This window comes from Drosophila serrata, unplaced genomic scaffold, assembly GCF_035046125.1.
Source record: "Drosophila serrata isolate PLE 108 unplaced genomic scaffold, ASM3504612v1 contig_100, whole genome shotgun sequence".
NCBI lineage: Eukaryota > Metazoa > Arthropoda > Insecta > Diptera > Drosophilidae > Drosophila > Drosophila serrata.
In genome coordinates this window covers 970762-989708 of record NW_028256998.1, presented here as the reverse complement: position 1 = coordinate 989708, position 18947 = coordinate 970762, and the positions used below count along the sequence as shown (strand labels likewise).

Here is an 18947-nt window from a genome sequence, read left to right as displayed (position 1 = left end):
TTGCTTAGCTACATCGTTAAAATGCTGTGTGCTTTAAAATATATTTATGTATATCCATATGCAAACTCGGTGTTTCAGTAAATGTCCTATTGCAACAAAACGTACCTACAAAAGTGTTAAGTCAATATTGTTGAAAAGCATTCGCAGGATCTTAACCTAAGCTTGTATTGAGTGACAAAATGTCAAAGTAAAATACTAAATTAGGCATAAGTAATAGGTATGAGAAATCAGCCACACAATAAAGAATCTCTGATTCGGGGTCAGGGTTAAGCACATAGATTTTCAGTCAGGAAATCTTTAAAAACTATGCCATGTATGGTAATAGGCTAAAAAAGCCCATACTGACTCCTTATTAGAAACCTTTTTAGTTTGGCTTTGAAATACTTACCAGAGTCAATTTTGAATTTTAATTTTGTTATTTTAAGATGGTTGTAGCAACTCAATATTTGCTAACAATCAAAGAAAGCGTGTAATTCTGAATATAAATGCAGTAAAATATATTATAAGCTAGATATAACTTATGCAATGTAATACGGTCTCAATGCAGATATAATTACTAGTTTATAAGAAACCTTGTCCGTAATTCGCCAAAATTCAGCAACCATATTGGAACACCAATTGACGTTTTATATTAAGGTAAAATCCGTATAACTCAAAGATAATCTCCAACCAACAACAATCTCCCAGCCTTTAGTTAGAAACAAAAACGTTTTTGTGGATTGTCCCAACCGACTATGAAATCTTTTAAATTTTCTGCCTACAAATATTACACAGGGGGACAAAATATAAAAAAAAATCTAAGAACTGGAAACCGAAATAAACGATAGATTTTAATGCACTGAACTTGAATCCCCACTTAAAAAATTTATTTCACGTAAGGTTTCAAAGATATTTCTACATACAAGTTTTGGGTATTATTCAGGTCCTTTTTTTGTTTGTTGAACAATAATTTAGAGATTTTAAAGCACTTTCCTTGCCCTAAAAAATTAGATTTTGAGATTTAAAATAATCTTTAATAAATATAAATTTCATACCCTTGCAGGGAGTTCATATTTTAGTCAGAAGCTTGAAACGTAGTAAAAAAAATCATTTCCGAACCTATAAACTATATATATTCTTGATCAGCTTCAACAGCTGAATCGATACAGTAATGTCCAAGGCAAAAAATTTCAAATTTTGACTAAAAATCGAATTTTTTAAATTCAAAAACTAAGTATACAGAATTGTTAGCCCAATAAAAACTAGCAAAGAAAAGCTTTTCGAATTGAAAATTATGCATTTTTAGCTAAGTTATGATATTTCAAAATCTTTGATTTACCAAAAAAATGCACACATAAAATATCAATTCAATATACCTAGAGTACATAGAAGAAAACGATTGCCAAAAGTTATATATTTTGTTTTGTAATAAAAATCTCTGAATCAATAAATAAAACATAAGAAATAAATCGAATTTGAAAACCTGACGAATATGAAATTGATTAAGGACAGATTAGAGTTCAGCTAAAATCGTAAAAAGTTTATTCCGGTTCTGGGTTCTAAAATGCTGTCGGCCTGTGTTTTGTTTTCAGTACCCAAAGTCATTGCAATCTCGCAGAAGCTTAAAATAAAATATATATATTTATATATTTTAGTTAAGGTGTAAGATTAATATTAATTATTCTCACAATTTCTAGCTTGCTGCTTTATTAATTCAATTTTTATTTGAGTAAAACTTTTGTATTTTTAATTCCTTGTATTTAATTTCTTAAATCTGTATAAAAAAAATAAGATTTGATTTGAATTGAGTTGCAAACCCAAGGGAGTAGTTCAGGAAAAAAATATACATCTTAATGAGAGAGTAATTAAGACGTAAATTTCAGTCATTTTTTCATTAAATTCTTCTTACAAATGCAGCTACTAGACGAAGCAATAAAATAATATGAAGTCAGTTATAGTTTATTTTGTGTAAAATTTATTTCTTTGCTAAAAAAGGATTCAAGTTTAACGGTCACACTTAATTTAACCATTACTAAAAAGAACCCTAGAATAGAATACTTTTTCAATACATAAATTTCAATCGATCACAAAAGTAAAATATAAATATATCCAGAATATAAATATATCTAAGAAAAGCAAGCTTATTAAATGGCTGTTGATTATTCCAATATAAAATGTTTAGGTAAGATAAAAAAACTGCAACATTTTCTTCCGTCTCAAAACTCCTGATCTCACTACAATGCATTGATAATTTAAATATTTCCTTTCCTTTCTACACTTGATTAGTTTTTCATACAAAGTTAGAGATAGGTTTTATATATAATAGTTTCCCCAAATATTGACGATTTAATTGTAATTAAAAAATTTAATAGTGTTTTTTTTTGGGGTATTACGATTCTCGAAAAAGATATCTTTGCTTGTCCAAATAACCTGATTCTTTTTATATATTATATAAGTTATTTATACATATTGTCGAATAAATAAGAAGCTTAAAAATATTCAAAATTATTGGATAAACTATTTTTACATTCAGTCTTATCTGAAATAAAATATAGCTAGCAAGTTGTAAGCAAGCTTTAATGCTAATGTTATTTGTGTTTTTAAAGTCAGAGTGCCAAATGCAGCATTTAATTTATTTATTTCCTAAATCAATCAAACATCAAAATACCTTGTGAAGTTGGAAACGTTTCCGTTTCGCCATATTATAAAAATATACTTGAAATAATATAAAAATGCGAAAGCAAATTCAATTATATGACAGTAATTGTAAGATTTATAAAGAAAATTCCAAGTTCCCCAAATCTATTATATTATAAGCCAATAATTGCTGAACATGAGTATATATAGTTGCACTCATGACAAAGATTCCGGAAAACCCATTACGGAAGTACAGTAGCAGTCTAATAACTTAAGTATAGGTCAAGATGTGCAATTTTCGAATGTAATTGCTAAGTACACACGAGCATCCCAAGTCGATTGTGTGTGCGAATTTATTAGTAACATTACTTTCTAGTTAGCTTAATTAAGTAATCGAAAACGAACGAATAATTTGCTCACTCTACACTATATTTGAATATACAACTCTTGAGATATTTTCTACTCGCGCTTAATAAAACAAAATAAACCCAAAACAAAACCACATCGATCGGGGAGGGGCTTTGCTTGGGATCAGTCTCCGACGAGCACTGGTCACGGAAGCATGGCTAGAGCAGAGCGCAGTCCGAGGCTTCTTATCAGCATCGCCTGCTGGGCCCTGTGGCTTATCTGCCTGGTGAGTGAGTTCAAGTTGATTAGATAGTTCCGTTCTTGATTTTCCGATTGCCAGACCCTGGCCGATTCAGTCCAGATCCGTGACCGTTCCGCTACCCTCGCCAGCCCCACTGTCCAGGCCGTTGAGAGGCTGTTTAACCAGGTGCTTCAGGTCACCATCGAGGATGCCCGCCAGCGACTGCCGCACTTGAATGCCAGCGATGCCATCGACCGGCAGTATTTCGAGGATCTGGACTCCATTGCGGGAAATGAGGATTATTACAGCACTGCGTACTACATCTTCGCCTGGATCAACAGCCAGCTGATGGCCCATCAAACTCCCGATAAACTGCTCCTCGAGGTTTTGCCGGGCGAAAAGATAGCCATACGGAATTTCTTTGGCAAGGTCAGGCCTCATCTGGCCAAGTATCTGCGTCTCAGCCGGCAGGATAGGCTGGAATTTATGTCCAATATCACACGCTGGGCCAGCGAAAGCGAGGATAGCCTGGTCACATATTATCTAGAGTTTCCTCGAACCCTTCAGCAGCAACTGCCCGAGCTGCAGTTGATGGATTACACCAAGCTGGCCAAGGCTCTGCTGGAGGGAGTGGCAACGGGTATATGGAGAACGCTTTAGCTTGACCTTTGAACTATCTGTATATTCTAAAAAAATCACATTGGAAATTAAAAACTGATTTAATTTAATTCTGGATTTATTTGTTCTACCTACTGTCCCACCAATCTGTAGGTTTTTGATTTCAGCATTTGGAAGGTCTCATCGTATTCCCTCAATATAACCTTGACCTTTCGCAGAGTGCCATCCATTGCCTCCTGATCACAGACTGTTCCCGCGAACTTAATCTCCAGAGCCTCGAGTCGGGCTTTTAGCTCAGTATAGCCGTGTCGCAGGACTTTCAGCTGCCGCAGGACACTCCGCTGCTGGCAGTCACTACCCGGCAGGCGACACTGCTCCACAAACTGGGCCATGTCCAGGCCCAGCTGCTCCAGACCTTGGGCCCAGACCTTGATCTCATCATCGAACTGAAGGACCGGGGCTTCTGTAGTACTTTCATCCTGCTGCCTTATCAGTTTGCGTAACTCCGGACTGTCGGTCCGCGACGACACATGAGTCAACTGAAGCTGAGAACACAATTTGATAGAATAATCGGAAAGAAGAACGGATGCCACCTACCGACAATAGAAAGACCGAGATGAATATAGCTGGGGGCGGCATCTGACTAAAACGTTCTTATCACGCTCACCGCAGACTGGGGACTGATTATAGTGCGCGAAGCAGGAGATCTCTCGATCACACATTGTTTATTATTAAGGCGTACTTGTTATTGTTTACCAATCACGTAAGAATTGGGGACACTATAAAAGATTCGGAGGCAACGCAGTACTGGCTAGAAATTTTGACACAATGGCCAACAGAGTGCTGTGGTCGTTCCTCCTTGCCCTGACTATCCTGCAGTCGTCGGTAAGCTCCTTCCTCCTCCTAGACTCTTGACTTCCGACTGATGTTTTGACATTCTGCAGAGGTCAGCTCCCACCTTTACGAAGCTGCAGTTGGAGTTCGACGTGGCCAACGAAATGTTCCAGCTTTTGTCGGACACATTGGAAGAGTTTAAAGACTTTGTCCAGCGGGTCATTGACGAGGCCGAGCTCATTTTACCTCCAGATTCCAAAAGTACCATCCTTGAGATGTGTCAGGAGTTTATTAACATCATAAATCCCATGGATATTGAGGACTTTTACGAATTGGAGAGAATGACGGATGCCATGGAGGATATTATTAACCTATTTGAATCTTTGGAGAGCTCAGAGTTCAGCTCGGAAGCGGATGAGATTATCATGTCCATATTTGAGCAGCATGGAGGTGAAGACATTGAGAGGCGTCTGGAGGAGAAAATGGCAGACGCATTGCAGAGAATCGAGCAGAGATTGGCCAATTATATAAGCACTTGGTCTGAGAGTCGACAGGCAAGAAATTCCGAGTTCCTGAAATGGTTCATGGACTTCAAAAACGAAAAAGATCCCTTTGAGAAATTAGATTTGCTATATGAAAGTGATTTCTTTTAACTTATAACTTATTTTATAACTTATGAAGGTTGATCGGAAAGCTATAAATATATTACAATACTTTTAGTAACCTGTAATTTATACATTATTTGTTTGCCGATTTGCTGCTTCCGGATTCATTGATACTAAGACTTGTTTGCAACTTGTTTATCTGGAAATCGTGGAGAGGCAATAGGCAGTTATCAGCTTCAGGCTGAAAGGGGGAGATGACATTGAATCTGATGAACTGAGATGCACTTGCATTACTTTATTTGTTTCGACACGAATGTTTTCTATTGCTTTAGAATCTGCTGACTGTTTCTAAAATCAATTTGTGCTCTAGTTAAAAGTTTCTCAACGAAACTTGTCTATATGGATCTCGAGAATCATAGACGTTATGCTCGATCTGCGGGGGTCCCCTGCCATCGGATGAGTAGCTGTAAGACTCGGAACGGTGAAAGTTATTGGATGAGCCAAAGGGACCGCTGCGACCGCTAGACAGAGGCCTTCCAAAGTTGTTGGCCGATAGCGGAACTTGCATCTGGAAACAAATAAATTAGCTAATGTTAGCAGTAAAAAGTAACAAATTCTTACCGGCCTAGATACCCATGAGGATGTGTTTTGATTGCTCTCATTGGGATTAAAGATTAAAGGTATTATGTTGCTGTTCCTGAAACTTGATGAACTAGGAAAAGGTGGTCTGCTAATTTCAGGTCGACCAAATCTGGGCACTCCCTGTGGGAAGCTGTTCTCATAATTGGGTGACTAAAAAATATAGTTAATTATTACAAAATAGTAACCCTTATTGTTTATTAATTACACTCACAGGAAATCCCGATGTTCTACGAGGCCCTTGGCGGTACAATGGTTGAGTGTCATAATCATTTTCCTCTTCTAGGTCATTTTCTTCGGTCACTACTTCGACTCCGCCTTCGAAACGCTTTAATAATACTGAATTTAGTAAATGTTTTTTAGTTTTCAGTTACAAATTATTCATCTCACCTCTTGAAATCGAACATCTGATTCTTCTGATCCAGGGTATAGTTCGCCAGTTGAATTTCCTCGATTAGATCTCGTCCGCTCATTGCCTGCTTTTTTACCCACTGGCTTGAACAGTTCTGTGGGTATATCGGCTGTGTCCCGGACAATTCTAGCCTGAAAATATTGATTACAAATTTGATTTAAAAACAAAAAATGACTATTTGATTGTGTCTTACCCCCTGAACGATACACAGGAAGCCCATGAGCAGGGTTACAAAACTGGGACGGAGCGACAGCATCTTATGGTCTCAACCTCCGGGCGGTCGTCAGATTAATGAGTTAACTTGGTGGAATGCGCTGCAATTATATGCGTCGCACTCAACCCGTCTGACTGGAATCATTAGGTGAGAGCCGGGGTCCGCGGTTATCAGCCCGGGAAAACTCACAACTAAATAATCAGAAAATCAATCAGATTATCGAATCACACATACGCTTTAATTTCTTTGCAAAATGTATTGATTCATCACACCAAAAGATGCAACTTTACTTTTGGCATAAATTAAATTGGAAGTACTGATATTTAATATACGATGAACTATATATAGTAGTTGTTAAGAGAAGCATTTAATAATTTAAGAGAAATTTATAATAATTGTATTTTATTTGTTTAAATACAATTTAATTAATAACTGAAGTTGTTTTTCTAAGATTATTAGTACCGTCCGTAGCCATAGGATGATCCATAACCACCACCTGGTCTTGGATAGCTGGGCACAGTGATTACTGGTCGTCGGGGAACCAAGTAGACGGATGGATAGCCAAAGCCGATAGGTCTCAGCGGTACATCCTCCGGCTTCTTATCATCCTCTTCCCCAGAATGGTCCTTGTCCTTGGCTTTATCCTCGCCAGACTCTTCTTCGTGATTATGCTCCTCGGGATACCCTAAATGCGGATTTCCAGGGTATCCTTGGAAGAGGGGTGGCTGGTACGGAGAGTAGGGCGATCTGAAGCTGGGATATGAAGGATAGCCACTCAACTCGGGCGACTTCGGGCCAGCACCATGGGAAGGTGAAGGAGAAGACTCGGATGGAGGCGCTGGCTTGGGTCCTGTTGGCGTATAGGGGAATCTAGGCTGACCATAGGGATGTGAGTGTTGATGAGGATACGGGTATGGGTGTGGGTATGGATAAGGATGCGGGTGCGGGTATGGGTGGGAATAGGGGTGTGGCTCGTGCTTGTGGGGCTTTGGCGTTGTCGTAGTTGTAGTGGTAGATGTGGTGGTTGTAGTGGTAGTGGTCTCCGGCTCCGGTTCCGGCGTAGTAGTGGACTCTGGAAGCGCTGATCCGGCCACGACTTGACCCAATCCATCATCCAGCTGACCCAGTCCATCGGGAGCAGCGGTGGCATTATTAGCCGTCTCCAATGGTGGTTCAGTGGTTGTTTCTGGCTCTAGGGTGGTGGTGGTGGTGGTCACGTGCTTATGATAGTGGGGCTTGTACTGGGGAGGATGGTGTGGCTCCGGCTGATGCATGTCATCTCCCGTCTCCTCGTCACTGTAAACCGAGGCATCGTCAATGAGCTTCTTTGCCTCTTCGACCGACAGTTGGGCAAAGGCCAGCGCCAGCAGCTAAAATTAATGCAAAGCAAATGAAAAATAAATGAACTGTTATGGCCTGGTCAAGATCTCACACCCACCTGGCTAATTAATAGGAGCTTGATGAACATCTCAATGGGTTGCTGCAGCTACAAGTACTTGGCGAGAACTGTTTGGTCTCGGCACGACGGATCGGGCTTATATAGTCCAGAATCGCCCACAAATATGGAAATCAGAAAGCCCACAATTACACTCGCCCCGGAGCAATCAGCTCGGACTCAAGCTCTCTCTATCTCTCTGAGATGGATTCAAAAAACCCGATCGCCATCAGGTGGTGGATGCGTCTGCCCGGAATTTCCCAACCTGCGTTCGTAATTATGAGATCGTCAGAACTATCAGGGAATTCGCTCTGCCCGTAAAATCAGGCAATGACTCCTCCAATCAGTCTCCACGGCTGCGGTTGCTCTAATCGAATTGACGGGCGCAGCGACTATAAAAGGTGGCTTTGCCCAGTCGCCGCTTCTGGCAGAGAAAAGTGACGTCAACATGGCAATACTAAACTTGCAGCTGGTAAGCAAGGTTGGGGATTTCATCTCTTGCTTATATCTTTTGTTTTTTAAACTGCTTGCAGATTGGATCAATTATATTCTTGGTAGCGGTTCTAGAAGCACAGGAAAGCCATGCTACTGAGTCAGTCATAACCACAGAAGTCACCATAAAAACCGAAGCTACAGATGCAACTAAAACCAGCGAAGATGGACCAACAACTGTCAACATTACCACTGCCTGGGATTCCAGCTCCTCCACAATATCGACACCAACCCAGTCCTCTTCCAATGACCAGTCTGCATCGGATAGTAGTTCTGTAGAGAACGCTGGATACCCTTTCGTAAGGCCAGGGGACCATAAACCAGGCTTACGTCACGTGAAAGCTCACGATGGATTCCACAGCCTCAGGAAGGAGAAGCGTTGGGCCCACTGGAATGATGCATTTACCAAGCCCAAACTCGAATGCTGTTTTACAAATTATTTATTACACATTAAATAAGAATATAGTTAATACCCTTCTCTTACTTCATGGGTCAATCATAAACAATTTAATTAGATGACAGAATTCTGATTTTATGATGTAGTGAAATGGCAGACGATTGTTGTGAATGCCACGATGCGGGTGGAATTCTGCTGCTGGATAACAATTAATTATTATAAAATTAATTTCAAGCTTATTACTACTTTGTATTTATTTCCCCAGAACCTGTTTCTGTGACTGTAGGCAGTCATCGCAATCGGAAAACTGCGCCACGCGATCGGTCACAATGGTTTTCACAAACATTGAGAGGGAAAAGCGCTTGAGGAAGTGGTCAGCACGTGTGCGACGGTACCACCTTGAATAATGTTTAATGTATAAACAATAAACAATAAATAATAATAATAACAAGGTCGGAATGGTACTTAATCTCAGAGTTATAAGATCATCAGTGCCCTCAGAATAATGGAAAATGGAAGCATTGTAAATCTTTAGATTTAACTTACTCATGGCTTCTCCTAATATATCATTTAGATGTACTGTAAATATCAGAATCTGAATTTTTAACCTCTTATACAATCTTCAGGCATAAAGGTTTTATTTTATAACCGAATCATAGTTTACATAATTTATGTGTATGTACCAAACAAACAGATAATTGTATAATTGTTATACTATAAATGGTATTTGTTTTTGAAGCTCCAAGAAGTGTGATTGATGGTATGTTATAATATTTATTTCTTTCTGGATTATTGATTTGCGGATTCGTATTTTTAAGTGGTGTAAAGTGTGTATTCTTTATATGCATTTAGATTCTAGAACTTGTTTTTCTCGACGAAACGAAGGCGCTCGCGTGCACGAAACTCGCGACGTGCCGCCGGCGCATTTCCCTGGGGATTGCGAATGATGTAATGCTTTTCGCAATGGTCCAACGGATCGTAGGTTCCTGATGGTGGCTCAGCATCCCAGTCCTCAGTAGACTCCACACAGAAATCGGAAGGTTGTGCCTTCTCCTGTGTCACCATGACCGGATTCATAGCCTTTTCTAATGCACACCCATTTTGGCAGACTTTAGCATGCGACTTCATCTCCATCATGGAGTGGATTTGGGCGCAAGTTTGGCCGCATTGCTCCTTCTGTTTGGAAGAATAGTTGCGTCCGCAGCGTACAAGATGCACAGCCAGGCGATTGGGAAGCAGGCGATGGTTGCTGTCGTAGGGACAGACCACCAAGTCCTCTAGTTTTGTTCCCGGAATAATGCTATAATTCTGGGACATCGTTGAAGTGTTTTCCTTGGAAAATGAAAAGAAATCTTAGCAATTTATTAGTCTAGTGAAAGAATTAGTACAAACATTCAATATATGTTTATCATACCAAATATCTTCAAAGTTCAAAGACTTCACGTCAAAATCAACACCAACGCAGTTTGGTCTTTTGTCGGATTTACAGAAGTTTAAGACTTTTCCCTTTGAATTCTAATTATCTTAAGCTCTATTCGCTTTGCCGTCGAAGTTTTTTAGCCTTGTTAAGGAAGCTCTTTTAATTTTTGTTAAAGACAAAAAACAAAATACAAAACATTTTATTATTTTACCTAATATTTTCAGAAATTTCTCGAGAGAGTTTTTTCCTGTCTGTACTTTTGCTGTAGGAATACAGATGTGTTCCTAACTTTCCGTATCAGTTGTGACATTAGAATCATGGATCTCAGAACCACATTAAAAATTTGGAATACATCTCTAAAATCATTGTTAACGACTTTTTAATTGAAAATTTAAAAAAGAAGTTAAACTCTACACAAAATATTAAGAATAATACGGCCTTTGAAGGATCTGTTTATTCGACAAACATTTACTTGTATTTAAAATTAAAATGATTTCCGTTAGATACGGCTACAGTTACATTTATAGTTATAGTTATAGTTATAGTTATAGTTACAGTTACAGTTAGAGTTACAATTGAATCGCAAGAATGTCGATATTAGCTAGTATACGCGTGACTGTGCGCCTTGAATGTGCATTAGTTAGTATGTACGTAATATGTATTAGTATCACTCTGGTGCAAAGCATTAACCCGGCCTTCGATCGTTGTCAGATTTCATCGTCTTGTTCAGACATTCGGCCTCGTGACCCTAGCCAATGGTAGTGGACAAGTGCTTGGTGGCCCCGACGGATCCAGGAGCTGGACCATCGTTGGTCACGCAAGTGGGAATGGCACTGGACCATTTTCCATTCTTGAGGCACTTGAGCACCTTGGAACCGCGCAGATCGAGGCCGGCGTCACAGGTGAAGGTGATGCTCTCGCCGATCGCGTAGTAGAACTTCACGGAGGACATCCGGCCGCTGATGACGGTGCCCGGGTAGGAGCAGGCCTGAACGCATTTGGGGAGACCTCCAGACCAGCGCCCGTTATCCTGGCAGGCAATAATTGGCTGGCCCTGCATCATGTACTCCGGGTTGCAATTGAACTGGACCACATCGCCGGCACGGTAAGGTGCCGAGCCCTGGGCGTAACCGTTTTGCGGCGCCCCCGGGTTGTCGCACTGCACCTCCACGCAGGTGGGCAGCGGCGCTGACCATTCGCCCGTAGGATTGCATATTGCCTCCGAGGGGCCGCGTAGCCCATACCCGGAGGCGCACGAGAAGGCCGCCCGGCCGCCCACCTCGCGCGACAGCACGGAGACGCGCGGCGAGCTCGCGTTGTTCCCCAGCGGGATGTCGCCGCACTCGACGCTCTCGCAAACCGGCAACGGTGCGCTCCAATTGCCACTCGGCAAGCAGAACAGCTCCGAGGCGCCAATCAACGAGTTGCCGTTGGCGCAGGACAACAGCGCTCGTGTGCTCAGCTTGGTGTCGTTCGTATTCACGATCAGGCCGCGCCGCATCGGGATCTCCGGGCAGTTGATCTCCTTAACCACCACCTCCACGGCATGCTCATGCCTTGCCGGTGTCATGCACGAATAGAATCCGGTGTCATCGCTGGCCGCATCGATGATGCTCAGGCGGTACTCCAGCGTTGAATCCCTGCCCTCGTCCGCCTCCGTCACCCAGCCCTCGGTGTAGTTCCTGCAAGACACACGGATTTAAGTTAAAAGAGGTAGCTACATCGAAGACCAAGAGTTCCATAAATCTATGCGATCTATTAAAGTATATCTTTGATAATTAAGAAAGTCTTGTCCCAAGTTCAAGCTGAAATGTAATTGGGAATTTTAGAAAAAGGATCCAATCTGAATCGCTTTGCTCACAACCCAAACAACCGATACCCACTTGTGCGTGTGACTGACGTTCCACTTGGGATTGCCAAAGCGCCGCATCCACAGGCACTCCATGTGAAGGGTTGTACCCGGATATACGATCAACTTGCCATCGTTACTCTGGGCAATGGGTCCGTTCTGGTGGCGGAATAATATGGTTGGCGCCTTCTCCACTGCATTGGGAATGAAGAAAAGGGTATATCAGGTAAATAAAGTAGATACAAGTATAAAATACTCACTTGCATAGTCATTCTCCTGGTTAAGGCCCGAACACACGGGTTTGGTGTTGGTCCACTCCGAGTGAATGCAGGTCCTTTCGTGGCTGCCCATCATCGAGAACTTGCCAATATCGACGCACCTAAGGGAATAGGCACATTGAAGGGATATAGGATGAGATTCCATTAAAAAACTTACCTAGATATGATTGTAGCTCCTGGTGGAAAATCCACAACATCTTCACGGATCTCTAGGTCATTATAAAAGCTGACCACATTGGCTTCATTGTTCCTAAACACACACGTTCCGTTTTCTAGGTATAGATACAAAAGTAAAGTTATAGTTCAAAAACGCAAGAGATTCAAACATAACTCACCGCAATTATATGATCGTCCAATCCACAGTCCATTGTCACAGATGATGCGCCATGTCTGCCGATCCCCGGCCGCATTTGGAATGCAATTGAAGAAGATCTCCGTTCCGCTCTCATAGGCCCCATCCAGCTCTGGATGCTCAGGGTTCCTTCAGGTATTCAAAGAACTTAGAGAAACTCAATGCAGGCGAAACCATCACTTACTTGTAGACCAGAGCTCCGTCCGTAAGACTCGGAGGACCGCACATCTTCATGTCGTCGTGCTCATCCGTACTGTTGTCGTGATGGTCGTGATCGTTGTCCAATTCGTTGTGCTCAGCCTTAGAATTGGGGGGATGTGGCGCCGAGGTGGTATGCTCCAGTTCCTCACGGGATTTTCGCAATCCTGACTCACAGGGAACACTGGGCGGGGTGAGGACGCCCTTGTGGCAGGACATCTCAATGGGATTGGCATTCGTAGAGGTTTCACAGCGAACGTTTACGGTGCTTCCATGACCAATGGTTAGTCCTGCTCGATATCCTCCCTATGATATATAGATTTATATAATTAATGTTTGATCTATAGCTTGATGAGATCAGAGTCCTACATCATAGATGACACCTGGAATGTTGGGCAGCGTGCAGGGTACAGAGGTGCATTCTGAAAAGGCGTTCACCGACCATGAGCCATGAGCACATCGCAACTGAGCAGAGCCCTAAAATATCAGGAAAGAATATATGGTATATTCATATAGCTTTAGTTGCCAACCCTTACCTGTATGTTGAAGCCATCCTCGCACTCCAGAGTGATGAATTCGTTGGACTGGATCTCCTCGTAGGTGGAGACCGGCGGCAATGAGGGCTTGTCGCTAAGCTGCTTCGTATGCGACTCCACCTTGTAGTACTGGCCATGCTCTACGGCGGGCACCAAGCACGGAGCGGATAGACACTTTGGTGTTTCTGGCTTCCAGATTCCTCGGATACAGCGCGCCGTGGCATTCTCACCTTTGATATTCAGTTTAAAGCCAGCGTTGCACTCCAACTGCAGCATGATGCCCACGGCATTGCGGCCAGGAGCTTTGCCCGGGCGAACGACAGTCACGTTGCCAAAAGAATCCCAGTCCAGATCCTCGCAGGGACCACGTAACCGCTTGCCATTGCCTCCTTTTCCGGACTCCCCGCCGTCACTGCTGTCCACTTCCCCATCCGGAAGAGTGGCCACCGATGGTGGAGGTGCCTGTCCAATGCTGGAGCTTCGCTTGCGCCTCCGACGGACAATTTGCGACTTCAGGTGTTCAATGTAGGATCTAGTGGCATTCACATGGAAGCTACGCGATGTATCCGGCGGCGAACCGTTGCCCAGGGGCGCTTCATTGGAGCTGCGTTCCATATGACCCACATGATTCCGGGAAACCTGGTTGATGTTGGGCAGGGGCACAACACCGCCTCCACCAGCACCGATACCAGCGCGGTAATTGTTACCGACCTCAAAGTCCCTGAAGTTGGATTTGCCCCGCATCATCACCTGCCCTCCATCATGAGCGTTGAGATTGTGACCTCGGGCATCCTGGAAGTGCAGTTTCTCATAAATCCTGTCATGACCAAGCATTTTGCGCACATATCGCTGGTAGCGCTCCTTTATCTTCTGATAGTACTTGGAGTAAGCCAGGTCCAGATCCGAGGGATGAGGATGCGGACCAGGATAGGGACTGGCGCTGCGCTTGACGCGATGATTCGTCTCCTGAGCAGGAGCATTTACTGTTGAAAAACATTAGAAAGAAATTAATATATATGCAACTTTGTTTTAGTCCTTAGCTTACCCGCCTGAAGAAACTTTTGGTTCTCGACCAGTTCCCGTTGAAGCTGCCGCTGGCGACGCAGGAGATACATGGATCTTAGCTGACGAATCTGCAGGGAGCGACGTCTGCGGCGATTCCAGCGAAGACGTGGATGCTGTCCCAGTAGACACTGGGGGAGATCCAGAGGACGCCACTTACCGCCCACACATGTGGCACCTGGCGGACCGACCTGAGAGGTAAATAAAATACCAAGAAAATATCTAAATTTGAATCCTTTTAAGAAAAGTGCTTTCCGGAATTACCTCCAGGACATATCCCTTATCGCAGTCGTACATGATTTGCTTGTTGTTCACTATCTTTTTCACATACGGCCGGTAATCGTAGAGTCCCATGTTACCCACGAGAAGAACCTTGCCGTTGGGTATATAGCCCGGAAAAGAGCAGAAGACCTCGTCGCACTTGGGCGTCTCTCCAGTCCAGTTTCCAAAGGAACAGGTAAGCACATAGTCGTGGGGATCAGTAACATCTTTGCCCTCGGGACTGACCAGTTTAAAGCCATCCTTGCACTTAAATCGCGCCTTCATTCCATGCTCCGTCTTCGGGGCCATTACCATGCCATGCTTTGGGGGACGAGGCATGCTCTTGCATCTGGCCGGAATGCAGCGGGGAATGATGCTCCAGGTGCCATTGTTGCAGGTGGGCGGACTGAGCAGCGAGACTGGAAACTCGTAGTTCTCATCACACTTGACCTCCAGCGCCGTGCCGTGTTTAACCTTCTCCACTCCGCCTAGGCTCTGGGTTTGCGTTGGTGACTGCGTCGTGGTCGTGGGCGGATGAATGATCGTCGTTCCGTTCTCATCGGTGGTTATCTCAATGGGATATACATTACCCTGCGAGATGGTGGGCACCACGCACGGCGCCAGGCACTCGGGAAGGGTGTTTCGCCATCGTCCGTCGATCTGGCAGACGCTCGAGCCCAGGCCATTGATCATCATCTCCGGCTGGCAGCGGAAGATGATGCTGGCACCCAGTCCAGTGCCCGCCTCAATGTTTTCAATCCAACCATTGTAAAGCACTCCAGGATGTCCGCAGTTGATCTCTGTCATTAGATTGTTAGAGTTATACATATGTATAAGCAACTCTGAGCAGAATAAACTCGGTTCCACTTACCCTTGCAGGTGGGCAAAGTGCCGCTCCACTTGCGATCCGCTCCACAGCGACTGGAGCTCTCACCCACAAGCGTGTAGCCATAGCGGCACTCGTAGCTCACCACCGAGTTGTAGGCCAATGTGGTGTAGGTGGCCTTGCCGTTCTTGGGGTTCTCCGGTGTGGGACACACCACCGATGTGACCACTAGAGGGGCGGAGGAGGTATGACAATGTTAACAATGAATTTTAGACACTTAAAGTACGCTAAAAGTTACCACAAATCTCGCAATCGAGATCCACCAAATAAAACAACTTTAGAGTATGGGTTTCAATTTTTGATTCAATTCTTTTGGTTTTATTTTGCTTTGTTTTCATTTTTGTTTTGCTCAAGATTTGCGGTAACTTTTATTTATTCATTCAATCAACATTAATAGGCCAACAACAACAACAATGTATTGCATAAAATTTGAACAATCTATGGGTAACACTAGATCATATCGTATCAGAGAGAGTGTATGTGGTTAACAGGAGCAGAGGACTCCGACTGGAGACCTTGGGCCCTGACCAAAGTACGCTTTTAACATGGTTTCGGTTTACGGATTTTCGGATTTCAGATTTCGGATTCGGATCTGTGCCCTCGCCAGCTCTAATTAGTTGGCAACTCAAATGGTCGCTGGGGTGGTGGTTACGTTTGCGCTATCCGCTTCAAAGGTCAGAGGTCAGAGGTTCGGTTACAAACTCTACACGCATCACCGCAATACTCACAGACACAGGTGGGCAGCTCCTTGGGCGTCCAGGAGCCATCCGACTGGCAGTAGCGTTCGTGCTTGCCCACCAGCTCATAGCCAGTTCCACAATTGTAGGTGATCTTGCATCCGTAGGTATAGCACTCCCCGGCATGCCATCCATATGCCGGATCCGGTGGCTGGCCACAGGATCGAGCTGTAGTCTCAAATAGGTTAAGTTAGTGGTAATCCCCTAGGTCTCCCAAGCATCCAACTCACGTTCGCACTGTATGTCTGGTCCATACCAACTGGCCTGGTTATCAATGGCCAGGCACTTGGCCCGCGGAAAGCCATTGGTCACATAGCCGGTGTGACAGTGATACTGCACCGTGGAGTCCAGGTCGAAGGTCTCCTGTTCCGGCAGGGCAGAGTTCCTAGCATGCTCGATCTGTGGCGGTTTCAGGCAGTAAACTAAGAAGGGTCTCATTTAATTTTGGAAAATTTTAAAACCAAGTTTTTGGGGGATTCCACTTACTGTTTTGCTTGCAAGCCGGCTCAGCACCAGCCCAATTTCCATCCGCCTGACAAAGTCGACTCTGCAAGCCCACCACGTGGTAGTCATGGGGACAGGCGTACGAGGCCCGGGCTCCAAAATGTCGTCCAGCCACAGTGACCTGACCCAGGCTGGGTTGCGCCAGTTCTGGACATTCACGATCTGCAGACAGAGGCATTAAATTGGGTTTAAATATGTTTGAGTTTGAACTCTAACCCGGCTTGATGCAGGAGTTGCCGCAAACGCCATCGCACAAGCACTTTTTCTTCTTGCTCTTGCAGTCCTCGTCGGAGGAGCACTTCCTTAGGCATTTCTGGCCAAGCAGCGTGGCCTGCTCCTCGTCCCGCGGACACTCGGAAGAGGGTGAGTTACGGGGATTTTTGTAGACGCGTCCATCATCATCAGACTCCAAGGAATCATCATCCTCCTCCCAGTCGTCATCGTCATCATCCTGCTGCGGTATCTCCGAGGTGGTCTGCAGGCTGGTACTCACTGTGCTGGTGGGCACGGATGTCACTGAAAGCACACACACACACACAGGTCACAGCTGTTAGTCATCTAGAAGGAAAACAAACCCCCGCCCGGACTCAAGTGCAGGAGCCACCCCTTGTTGGGGCTTCTGTTTTGGTTACGGATTCGCGTCTGTTTTGCTCCGTATGCCTCGCGTGCTGGCAAAAACATTGACCTATTTCCCCCGATGCCTGGTCCAGATGTCAGATGGTTGGGTGCCAGACTCTTTTGGAGCCTGCGCACTGGTCTCCAGCTTATATAATCCCACGCAGCATATACATTTTTCATCTTGGCAATTTCAAGAACTCGAGAAATCTAGGATTATTATTATTCTCCGGTTTCTTAAGTAGTTTATCCTGTTAAGCAATAGCTTGGAAGCCAAGTTCTTGGTCCTGTTTTCTCATGGAAGTATAACCCATTGATGTACCTTTGTAGACCAGAATGGTGGTCACCAGACACTGAAGCAGCAACCGATTCATTTTGATATTATTTAATTGGGTTTTCCTTTTTGATTTTCCCCTTTTCACAGAACTCGCTCTGCTTTACAGCATCTTAGTTGTTGTATTCGGAATTCCTCGCAAAGGGGAATTTATTGAGAAACTTTTTTGCTACTCTAAGGCCAGAGTTCCGCGTCCCGAGACTTGTCACGTTGAGGTAAAGAAACGAAATGCAGGCAGTCCAGCTGCTTTTCGCCTTTTTCACTTCTGCGACTTTGACAGATCAGGCGAGCAGCACCCACTTTGACAGCTCTCGATTGGTGGTTGGTCCTTCAAAGGGAATGTGAGAGAGAAAAATTAAAGGAAATCATAGGGATTCCTGCTTCACGGAGCTCTAGAAGCCACATATTTTATTTAAAACAAGTATTTCGAATTTTTTTTAATTACTTAACTCAATTCAGTTCAGTTCTTTTGTTTTATATTCAAGCAAACAGAGTTCCCTAATAATGTAATATGTAATAACATTTTAAGTTAAATATTTAGGAAATTAAATAAGTAGTAGTGATCTCGAGAGCTTAAAAAGTGCTTGTGTTAAAATAGATAATAAATTTACAGTATGAAATTATTGCTTACATAATTTTAGCTTCACGAGCAGATCAAGAAAAATGTTGTCTACTTGGACCTTCATTTTCTTTTCAAGATTTGCTCCATTTTATTATTATTATTATTATTTAATAATAACAGTCACAATAATCGCAATGGAATGAAAATTAGTTTAAGAGGTGTCCAAAACTTGTAATATACTAATGTTATCCTGATAAGCAACTTTTATGTTTCAACCTAAATCTAACCAAAAGTTGAACGTAAAATATATAATTCAATTTCAAATGATTTTTAACAAACTATATTTGCCCTTTAATAAAAACGAAAATTTAATCATTTTAATGATTATAGTTATATTCATTATATATATATTTTAGTTGTATTAATTTAGTTTTCTGATAACATTAAATTAATCATCAACTTCGTTCCATTTCTTTCTGTTTTCTTTTTATCTTTTAATTTG

At 43.2% G+C, this 18947-nt stretch overlaps 8 protein-coding genes across 13 annotated transcripts; 3 read left to right on the top strand and 5 right to left on the bottom strand.

The window, feature by feature from the left end:
- The first annotated feature begins 3149 nt into the window (after nucleotides 1–3149).
- Hf (Helical Factor) lies at nucleotides 3150–3933 on the top strand. Its single transcript, XM_020954831.2, has 2 exons — nucleotides 3150–3250; nucleotides 3305–3933. Exons 1-2 carry the CDS (start codon nucleotides 3179–3181, stop codon nucleotides 3863–3865), a joined length of 633 nt encoding a protein of 210 aa, XP_020810490.1. The 5' UTR covers nucleotides 3150–3178; the 3' UTR covers nucleotides 3866–3933.
- Nucleotides 3276–4578, bottom strand: LOC110185825 (uncharacterized). Of its 3 annotated transcripts, none has more exons than XM_020954832.2 (3): nucleotides 4421–4578; nucleotides 3955–4368; nucleotides 3276–3891 (listed from the first exon to the last, which is right to left on the bottom strand). In XM_020954832.2, exons 1-2 carry the CDS (start codon nucleotides 4460–4462, stop codon nucleotides 3955–3957), a joined length of 456 nt encoding a protein of 151 aa, XP_020810491.2. In that variant the 5' UTR covers nucleotides 4463–4578; the 3' UTR covers nucleotides 3276–3891. The 3 variants fall into 3 exon arrangements, with proteins under 3 accessions (XP_020810491.2, XP_086697207.1, XP_086697208.1); XM_086841081.1 differs by having other exon boundaries at nucleotides 3959–4368; XM_086841082.1 differs by having other exon boundaries at nucleotides 3959–4368; nucleotides 4425–4522.
- Nucleotides 4444–5387, top strand: OS9 (Olfactory-specific 9). Its single transcript, XM_020954768.2, has 2 exons — nucleotides 4444–4708; nucleotides 4768–5387. The coding sequence occupies exons 1-2, from the start codon at nucleotides 4652–4654 to the stop codon at nucleotides 5308–5310; spliced, it is 600 nt and encodes a 199-aa protein (XP_020810427.2). The 5' UTR covers nucleotides 4444–4651; the 3' UTR covers nucleotides 5311–5387.
- Nucleotides 5388–5527: 140 nt separating this feature from the next.
- On the bottom strand, nucleotides 5528–6606 carry LOC110185764 (uncharacterized). The gene is made up of 5 exons (XM_020954767.2): nucleotides 6507–6606; nucleotides 6292–6444; nucleotides 6116–6229; nucleotides 5884–6054; nucleotides 5528–5830 (listed from the first exon to the last, which is right to left on the bottom strand). Exons 1-5 carry the CDS (start codon nucleotides 6567–6569, stop codon nucleotides 5633–5635), a joined length of 699 nt encoding a protein of 232 aa, XP_020810426.1. The 5' UTR covers nucleotides 6570–6606; the 3' UTR covers nucleotides 5528–5632.
- Nucleotides 6607–6901: 295 nt separating this feature from the next.
- On the bottom strand, nucleotides 6902–8358 carry LOC110185738 (uncharacterized). The gene is made up of 2 exons (XM_020954729.2): nucleotides 7966–8358; nucleotides 6902–7897 (listed from the first exon to the last, which is right to left on the bottom strand). Exons 1-2 carry the CDS (start codon nucleotides 7993–7995, stop codon nucleotides 6983–6985), a joined length of 945 nt encoding a protein of 314 aa, XP_020810388.2. The 5' UTR covers nucleotides 7996–8358; the 3' UTR covers nucleotides 6902–6982.
- Nucleotides 8288–8924, top strand: LOC110185737 (uncharacterized). The gene is made up of 2 exons (XM_020954728.2): nucleotides 8288–8434; nucleotides 8496–8924. The coding sequence occupies exons 1-2, from the start codon at nucleotides 8411–8413 to the stop codon at nucleotides 8910–8912; spliced, it is 441 nt and encodes a 146-aa protein (XP_020810387.2). The 5' UTR covers nucleotides 8288–8410; the 3' UTR covers nucleotides 8913–8924.
- Nucleotides 8925–9472: 548 nt separating this feature from the next.
- On the bottom strand, nucleotides 9473–10623 carry LOC110186003 (gametocyte-specific factor 1 homolog). 4 transcript variants are annotated; one of them, XM_020955034.2, is made up of 3 exons: nucleotides 10483–10623; nucleotides 10266–10427; nucleotides 9473–10203 (listed from the first exon to the last, which is right to left on the bottom strand). In XM_020955034.2, the coding sequence occupies exon 3, from the start codon at nucleotides 10166–10168 to the stop codon at nucleotides 9707–9709; it is 462 nt and encodes a 153-aa protein (XP_020810693.2). In that variant the 5' UTR covers nucleotides 10169–10203; nucleotides 10266–10427; nucleotides 10483–10623; the 3' UTR covers nucleotides 9473–9706. The 4 variants fall into 4 exon arrangements, with proteins under 4 accessions (XP_020810693.2, XP_020810694.2, XP_020810691.2 ...); XM_020955035.2 differs by having other exon boundaries at nucleotides 10266–10412; nucleotides 10483–10617; XM_020955032.2 differs by having other exon boundaries at nucleotides 10266–10517.
- Nucleotides 10624–10693: 70 nt separating this feature from the next.
- Nucleotides 10694–18115, bottom strand: Hasp (Hig-anchoring scaffold protein). The gene is made up of 16 exons (XM_020954684.2): nucleotides 17872–18115; nucleotides 17151–17450; nucleotides 16917–17096; nucleotides 16661–16852; nucleotides 16422–16598; nucleotides 15679–15861; nucleotides 14811–15607; nucleotides 14530–14737; nucleotides 13485–14467; nucleotides 13318–13425; nucleotides 12935–13254; nucleotides 12734–12879; nucleotides 12556–12670; nucleotides 12381–12499; nucleotides 12155–12314; nucleotides 10694–11953 (listed from the first exon to the last, which is right to left on the bottom strand). Exons 1-16 carry the CDS (start codon nucleotides 17921–17923, stop codon nucleotides 11020–11022), a joined length of 4974 nt encoding a protein of 1657 aa, XP_020810343.1. The 5' UTR covers nucleotides 17924–18115; the 3' UTR covers nucleotides 10694–11019.
- Nucleotides 18116–18947: the final 832 nt, after the last annotated feature.

What these genes read in the sequence shown, in the direction of transcription:
- LOC110185764 (XM_020954767.2), bottom strand. Translation starts at nt 6,569, where the DNA reads ATGCTGTCGCTCCGTCCCAGTTTTGTAACCCTGCTCATGGGCTTCCTG. An exon ending in CAGATGTTCGATTTCAAGAG is followed by an intron (nt 6,230 to 6,291) that starts GTGAGATGAATA and finishes GTATTATTAAAG; the next exon opens with CGTTTCGAAGGCGGAGTCGA. An exon ending in GTAGAACATCGGGATTTCCT is followed by an intron (nt 6,055 to 6,115) that starts GTGAGTGTAATT and finishes TATATTTTTTAG; the next exon opens with TCACCCAATTATGAGAACAG.
- Hasp (XM_020954684.2), bottom strand. Translation starts at nt 17,923, where the DNA reads ATGAATCGGTTGCTGCTTCAGTGTCTGGTGACCACCATTCTGGTCTAC. An exon ending in TGGACGATCATATAATTGCG is followed by an intron (nt 12,671 to 12,733) that starts GTGAGTTATGTT and finishes ATCTATACCTAG; the next exon opens with AAAACGGAACGTGTGTGTTT. An exon ending in CCAGGAGAATGACTATGCAA is followed by an intron (nt 12,315 to 12,380) that starts GTGAGTATTTTA and finishes TTCCCAATGCAG; the next exon opens with TGGAGAAGGCGCCAACCATA.
- LOC110185737 (XM_020954728.2), top strand. Translation starts at nt 8,411, where the DNA reads ATGGCAATACTAAACTTGCAGCTG. An exon ending in CAATACTAAACTTGCAGCTG is followed by an intron (nt 8,435 to 8,495) that starts GTAAGCAAGGTT and finishes AACTGCTTGCAG; the next exon opens with ATTGGATCAATTATATTCTT.
- LOC110185825 (XM_086841081.1), bottom strand. Translation starts at nt 4,462, where the DNA reads ATGCCGCCCCCAGCTATATTCATCTCGGTCTTTCTATTGTCG. An exon ending in TCTCGGTCTTTCTATTGTCG is followed by an intron (nt 4,369 to 4,420) that starts GTAGGTGGCATC and finishes TTGTGTTCTCAG; the next exon opens with CTTCAGTTGACTCATGTGTC.
- LOC110185738 (XM_020954729.2), bottom strand. Translation starts at nt 7,995, where the DNA reads ATGTTCATCAAGCTCCTATTAATTAGCCAG. An exon ending in AGCTCCTATTAATTAGCCAG is followed by an intron (nt 7,898 to 7,965) that starts GTGGGTGTGAGA and finishes CATTAATTTTAG; the next exon opens with CTGCTGGCGCTGGCCTTTGC.
- OS9 (XM_020954768.2), top strand. Translation starts at nt 4,652, where the DNA reads ATGGCCAACAGAGTGCTGTGGTCGTTCCTCCTTGCCCTGACTATCCTG. An exon ending in TGACTATCCTGCAGTCGTCG is followed by an intron (nt 4,709 to 4,767) that starts GTAAGCTCCTTC and finishes GACATTCTGCAG; the next exon opens with AGGTCAGCTCCCACCTTTAC.
- Hf (XM_020954831.2), top strand. Translation starts at nt 3,179, where the DNA reads ATGGCTAGAGCAGAGCGCAGTCCGAGGCTTCTTATCAGCATCGCCTGC. An exon ending in CCCTGTGGCTTATCTGCCTG is followed by an intron (nt 3,251 to 3,304) that starts GTGAGTGAGTTC and finishes TCCGATTGCCAG; the next exon opens with ACCCTGGCCGATTCAGTCCA.
- LOC110186003 (XM_020955034.2), bottom strand. Translation starts at nt 10,168, where the DNA reads ATGTCCCAGAATTATAGCATTATTCCGGGAACAAAACTAGAGGACTTG.